General features: G+C 38.3%; 1 protein-coding gene across 1 annotated transcript in view; it reads right to left on the bottom strand.

Annotated features, from left to right (window-relative positions):
• LOC106880950 (hydrocephalus-inducing protein) overlaps nucleotides 1-6,988 on the bottom strand; it is a gene marked incomplete at its 3' end in the record, with an annotated part of 180,276 nt that overhangs the window by 1,769 nt on the left and 171,519 nt on the right. The window contains exons 79-83 of the mRNA XM_052974127.1: nucleotides 6,369-6,671; nucleotides 5,272-5,435; nucleotides 3,454-3,604; nucleotides 907-1,140; nucleotides 60-284 (exon numbers count right to left, since the gene is read on the bottom strand). Coding sequence (XP_052830087.1) covers nucleotides 60-284; nucleotides 907-1,140; nucleotides 3,454-3,604; nucleotides 5,272-5,435; nucleotides 6,369-6,671 — 1,077 coding nt within the window. The remainder of the gene's footprint in view (nucleotides 1-59; nucleotides 285-906; nucleotides 1,141-3,453; nucleotides 3,605-5,271; nucleotides 5,436-6,368; nucleotides 6,672-6,988) is intronic.

Raw genomic sequence — 6,988 nt, 5'->3', positions numbered from 1 at the left:
ACATCAGCAGCAGCAGCAGCTGTAGTAAAAGTGTGTTACTAAACAACTCGTTGTCTTACCTTGCACAGGTAATCTGTCTTCTGCTTGGTGTAGTTAATAAACTTGGCCACCTGGGTGATGATCTGACCAAGGGAAGTCTGCATGTAGATGCTTTTCTCATAGCCTGCTGCCGTGGCCTTCAGGTTCAGTTCATACAAATAATTTCCCAGTTCGGAGCTGAACAGTTCCAGTTTGCCAGTTACTTCACCGATTTTAATCGGTTGGTATTCAATGGTCACCTCACCCTGCAGAACAGGAGAGACTCAACTTCAACTACATTCCACAACATATGTAGCCAATAATTATATTAACCCTTCACTTACCGTATTTCTGTTGGAATACACTGCCTTTGTTTCAATTAATTTTTAAAATAATGAAGAATTTTGGAAAATAACTGTCGTTATCAATCTGGTGTTTAGAACATAAACGAATGAGATATTTTGATGGAAGATTTTAATCTTGATCAAAAGAACGATTTTTGTTGTCATATTTCTGTTGAAATATACAGCAATTACTTTTGAAAATAACAAAGAATTTAATAAAATAACTCTTAACCACTATGCCATATGCCCGTGTAAATAATGTAAATAACGTAAATAATGTAAATAATGTAAATAACGTAAATAATGTAAATAATATAAATAACGTAAATAATGTAAATAACGTAAATAATGTAAATAACGTAAATAACGTAAATAATGTAAATAACGTAAATAATGTAAATAATGTAAATAACGTAAATAACGTAAATAACGTAAATAACGTAAATAATGTAAATAACGTAAATAATGTACATAGTTCCTCATCTCTGAAATATAGAACTGTGCAACTGAATTGTTTTAAAATAAAATGCATTTATGAACTTACTTCAGATTGTTCTGGAATATAAACTGCACTTGCAGGAATTATCAGCTCTGAGACGTTTGTATTGAAATTAAAATGAGCAGGAACTGTTAGCGGATTCTCAATTTTGACCGTATGTCGGATGCTGGAGCGAACTGGGGTGACAAGTTCTATATTTCCCATACTTCCTGATTTAATCGACCGGAGTGTCAGTTCATAAAATTGGTATTCACCTGTCTCTAAATGAGTAAATATTACCTGAAACAAATTAAAAGAATAATAATGAAGATATAATAATAATAATAGTAATAATAATAATAATAATAACAAACTTATTGTATACAGTGCTCAGTTGCACTACAACTCATCGGAAGAAACAGCTAAAAATGCATGGGAAGTGGACAGTAAATGAGTTGTTTAAGAAAAAAGGAGGGATGATGGACATAAGGTGCCCTGTTGGGTGAATTTCAGGAAGCATGGACGCTTTGAAGAATGAAGTGTCCCAACAGCTAACAACTGACGTGGGTAGTTTTTTTTCCATGCTTCACCGATTCTCAATGTGAATAAAATGTTTCTGAAAGTCATGGCTGTTACTCTCTCTTTTACTCTTTTACTTGTTTCAGTCATTTTGACTGTGGCCATGCTGGAGCACCGTCTTTTAGTCGAGCAAATCAACCCAGGACTTATTCTTTGTAAGCCTAGTACTTATTCTATCGGTCTCTTTTGCCGAACCGCTAGGTTACGGGGACGTAAACACACCACCATCAGTTGTCAAGCGATGTTGGGGGAACAAACACAGACACACAAACATATACACACACACATATATATATACATATATATACATATATACGATGGGCTTCTTTCAGTCTCTGTCTACCAAATTCACTCACAAGGCTTTGGTCGACCCGAGGCTATAGTAGAAGACACTTGCCCAAGGTGCCACACAGTTGGACTGAACCCGGAACCATGTGGCTGGTAAGCAAGCTACCTACCACACAGCCAAAGCATGTCCATTATTATTAGACGCATGGAATTCCAAAAGCTGCCCCAAGGTTGTTGTTGGAAAGATGGTGGTGGATAATCTTGTAGGTGTCTGCCAAGTCAGCTGCTAAACATCAGAGCTTTAATGTGTCCATGCCCAGAGAAGCAAGACATTCAGAATATTTTGTCAACAGTTTTCAGGAGGTTGATGCTCTGAGCAAAATAGGGGTTCTGGACTGGTGATAGGGGTTCTGGACTTGATTGAAACTGAAGAAATAGATTCTCTCTTCAAGCAACAGACACACAAATGTCCCGGCTGTATGTGAGCATGAGCATATGTGTGCTCTTTGGGATCTGTTTAAGGATTTTTGCTTTCCTTTGTAGAATTAAAACTGGTCATTAATAAAGTGGCAAGACATGTTTGCCAAGTCAAGACAGTTCTTGGAGATTGTAGCTAAGTGAAATGGTTGATAATGTGTATGGTGTGTGTGTGGATTTTTAATTTAGGGTTTATTCTGGTCGACCCCAAGGTTGTGAAGGAAAGCATCTTTTGTTCTTTAACCTTTAAACCGCGCGCGCGTGTATATTAGAAATTTCATTTAGTATAAGAGAAAAGAAACTACAAGTTTGCAAAGAGAAACAAGGGAAATAAATATTGATAGCGTGTGAAATTAATTCCCTTTACCGAGTTGTCTCCCTTCGTACAAAAAAATGGCTTCTTTATTACATTTTATGACTAAATATAAATTATTTTTACATAAAAATAACAGGATATATATATATATCATCATCGTCGTCGTCGTCGTTTAACATCCGCTTTCCATGCTAGCATGGGTTGGACAATTTGACTGAGGACTGGTGAAACCAGATGGCTGCACCAGGCTCCAATCTGATCTGGCAGAGTTTCTACAGCTGGATGCCCTTCCTAACGCCAACCACTCTGAGAGTGTAGTGGGTGCTTTTACGTGCCACCGGCACGAGGACCAGTCAGGCAGTTCTGGCAACGACCACGCTCAAAGGTGCTTTTTACATGCAACCTGCACGGGAGTAAGTCCGGCAGCACTGGCAACGACCACACTTGAATGTTGTTTTACACGTGCCACCGGCACATGTGCCAGTAAGGTGACACTGGCAACAATCACGCTTGAATGGTGCTTCTTATATTTCTCCATTTTCTGTTTACTTTAAATTTATAAAATCATCATCATCATCATCAGCATCATTGTTTAATGTCCGCATTCCATGCTGGCATGGGTTGGACTGTTTGACTGAGGACTGGTGAGCCAGTCAGGCGGTTCTGGCAACCACCGTGCTCACACTCAAAAGGTGTTTTTACGTGCTACCTGCACGGGAGCCAGTCCGGTGGCTCTGGCAACGACCACACTCGAATGTTGTTTTTCACATGCCACCGGCACATGTGCCAGTAAGGCAATGCTGGCTACAATCATGCTCGAATGGTGCTTTTCACGTGTCACCGGCACATGAGCCAATCCGTGGCCCTGGTAACGGTCATATATATACATGCCCTGAGCATTCTAATTTTCCTCTCTCGTAATTATCATATATTACTATACAGCAAAGACTTACTTTTATGCAGCTGACTCCTTCCTTGTAAGCATGAAAATCCAGTTTGTAATTCTTATGACAACCAGCTGGGACATCAATGTAGTCTAAACCAGTTATTGTTGTGGTGGGATCAAGTTTGTCAGCTTTATAGACTTCCCTCTTCACATTGAAGCTGAAAACATGAGAAGAATTTAACTGAAATCGTAAGCAGCATAGAATGTACATTATGAAGTGTCAATTTTAATTATAATAATGAATAATAATGAACTTATTGTATACAGTGCTTAGCTACACTCTAAGTCATCAGAAAAGGTAGACTAAAGTGCATGAACAGTTCATAGAATAATGCACAATGAGTTTATGGAAGATGTGAGAAAGGAGCTGAAGGGCTGGGGAGGTCAGTGGAAGCACTACGTGACGAGATGGAGATGGTGAGAGGGTTTTGTTACTTGGGAGACGGGGTGGATGTAAGTGGTGGATGTGAAGCAGCAGTGACGTCAAGAGTGAGACTTGGCTGAGTGGAGTTCAGGGAATGTGGAGTGTTGTTATATGGGAGAAGGTTCTCTTTGAAGACAAAAGGAAAGGTCTGTAGGAGCCGTGTGAGATCTGTTGTATGGGATTGAGACATGGTGTTTGAGGGAGGGAGAGAGAGAGATGGTAATTTTGAGAAGGACTGAGAGAGCAATGGTGAGAGAAATGTGTGGGGTGAGGCTGTTCGATAAGAGGAGGACGGGGGATTTTGTGGGGATGCTGGGGTTGGAGGAATCAGTGGAATGGTTGGCAAAGGCGAATGGAGTGAGGTGGTATGGGTGTGTGTTGAGGAAGGATGAAGAGCATGTTCTGAGGAAGATGCGAGAGTTTGAGGTGAATGGACAGCGAAAGCGAAGTGGACCGAGGAAAATGTGGAAGGGACAGGTGGAGGAGGAGATTGGAAGAGTTGGTTTGAAAAGGGAAGATGCCCAAAACTGGGTGAGATGGTGTGGAGGCAGTTGCTATGGCATTGAGGTAGATCCAGCTACCCACGTTAATTGGGACAAAACCCAGATTCAAAACGATGGATGATGATGATGATGATGATGATGATGAAGTGAACAGGGAATGAGTCGTTTTATGAAAAAAAAAAGATTGAGGTGGGTGGGAGGCATCAGGTGTACTGTTGGTGAATTCCAAGAAGCATGGAAGTTCTGAAGGATGCAGTGTCCCAACAGCTAACAACTGATATGGGTAGTTTATTCCATGCTTCAGTGATTCAAAATATCAAAAAATGCTTCCAAAAGCCATTGGTGTTGTGTTACTTTTTGATTTTCTAAGTGTGTCCATAAATGTTAGACATATAGGATTCAAAAAGAAGCTTAAAATTGCTGTTGAAAAGAAAAAAACAAAACATCTTTATCAGAAATAAAAGTTTTTAAAATCTTAAGTAAACTTTATTATACTGTACAATATGGAAGACATACTGATCTCTGTATTTCTGTAAGAAAATACCTTGAAAATTACAATGTGTCTTCCACAATGCTAGTTGAGGAATGGTTGCTGTGGTTTTCTTGGGTTTAACTGAAATCAACCCCTTATAAAAACTTATTTCATTACTTACTGATTGCAATTTAAACATTAGAGTCTGTTAGATGTGTAGAAAAGGTGTGATTTCCATTTCTTTTACAGATTCTTTATTAAAAATTGATGACATAATGACCAATATAACCGATATAGTGACAGGTGTTAGTCAAGGCCCTGTCCACACAATCAAGCAGATGGGGGAGGAGGAAGATGACAAGAGGAGGGGAAGATGATAAGAAGGGGGAAAATATGATGAGAGAGAGGAGAGAAATATGGTTGTACCTTATTGTCTGTTTGCTCCAGTTGTATACAGGAAGAAGTTCTGTGTACTTTGTCTTGTAAGGAATGTCTCGAATAATTTTATCAATAGGTTTGGGAGGATCAGCAATGCCAAATAGATTGTAAAAGATGCCTGTCCCATCTGGCAGTGGGAACAATATGGATCCCTGTAAAGAGAAATAAATATTGGAGACAAAATGGTCGGATAACCATCGAGGAAGAAATAAATATAGAACAATAACAGTTACAATGAGGGTTCTAGTTGATCCGATCCACAGACATGTGTGCTCTTAATGTAATTCTCAGGGAGACTCAGCGTGACACAGAATGTGACAAGGCTGACCCTTTGTAATTACAGGTACAACTCATTTTTGCCAGCTGAATGGACTGGAGCAATGTGAAATAAAATGTCTTGCTCAAAGACACAATGGGCCACCAGGAATCGAACTTACAGCTTTATGATCATGAGCTGAACACCCTAACCACCAAGCCATGTGCCCTCACTTATACAATGACAAACCAAATACCACAACCACCAAGCTATGTACCTTCACCCTATCTCTCACCTTTCCATCCTTACTCACTCACCCAACATTGCTGGCCTTGTGCCAAAATTTGAAACCATTATTATTATTAACTATTTCAGTGGAACTCTGCTTTACACATGACATATAACACCTCAACTTGTTTTATTTTCTGGAATTTTCAGAACATCTTTGTGAATTTGTGTTCTATACACGGGAAACCACACAACTATGCAAAAACCCACCCAAAATTTTTTGTATGATTTAAGGGGTATTTAACTGTTATTTTTAGCACATCTCATGACCACCTCATACCTTCCTTGTTTGTCTGACATATTGATATTTTCAATATCTTTCTCCCCATAAACACATTTAAAGGTCCATTGCTAGGATTTAAGCAAAAAATTCTATGATTTAAAAACAATGTTCGAAAAAATTTTTTAAAAATCTTTTTTTAATTTTGAAAAAAATTTTTTTTAAATCTTTTTTTTTTCATAGTTGTGTGAATTCCATGTGAAGAACACACATTCTGAAAATATGGCTTAGAGCAGAATTATACTGCTATTTTCTATTTACCGTATGTTTCTTGCTTTCAGGACCAGTCATCCGCATAGGTTTGTAGGTAATTTCATAAGCTTTGCTGACCTGGGGTTCCACAACAAATTTCAAAGGACCTTGCCAATAGATTCCATCAATTATTGGTCTCAGCTCCCAAAGTTGGTTGGTTTTGTTGCTGATAATCAGATTTTTGGTTTCCTTTTGTCGGACATGAGTTTGGAAGTTACAAATATCCCTAACAGTTGGTGTCCCTGTACAAGTTCCTGTCAGCGTCAGCAACAATGGTGGGTATTCTCCTTCATTCACATAGCATGGGATATTCTGGCAATGACAACAATATATACACATATATAAATATGTGTGTGCAGATACACAAATATTAACAAGAGAGGATGGATTGAACACGCTTTGTTATATTTCACCACAATGGTTTCAGCACATCATTACCAGCTGTTAATTGCTGAATGTTACATATATTATAAATAATAAGTTAATTAATTCAATCAGCAAATATAATAGCATTTGGTAACCAATACTTGCAGAGAAGCTTTGGAAAGCACACTATAAGCTTTTTTTTTTTTTACCTGATTGTGTGTGTAAATATATATATATATATATATATATATATATATATATAT

Source organism: Octopus bimaculoides, chromosome 1 (assembly GCF_001194135.2).
Source record: "Octopus bimaculoides isolate UCB-OBI-ISO-001 chromosome 1, ASM119413v2, whole genome shotgun sequence".
NCBI classification, from domain to species: Eukaryota; Metazoa; Mollusca; class Cephalopoda; order Octopoda; family Octopodidae; genus Octopus; species Octopus bimaculoides.
This window is presented reverse-complemented; position numbering and strand designations above follow the sequence as displayed.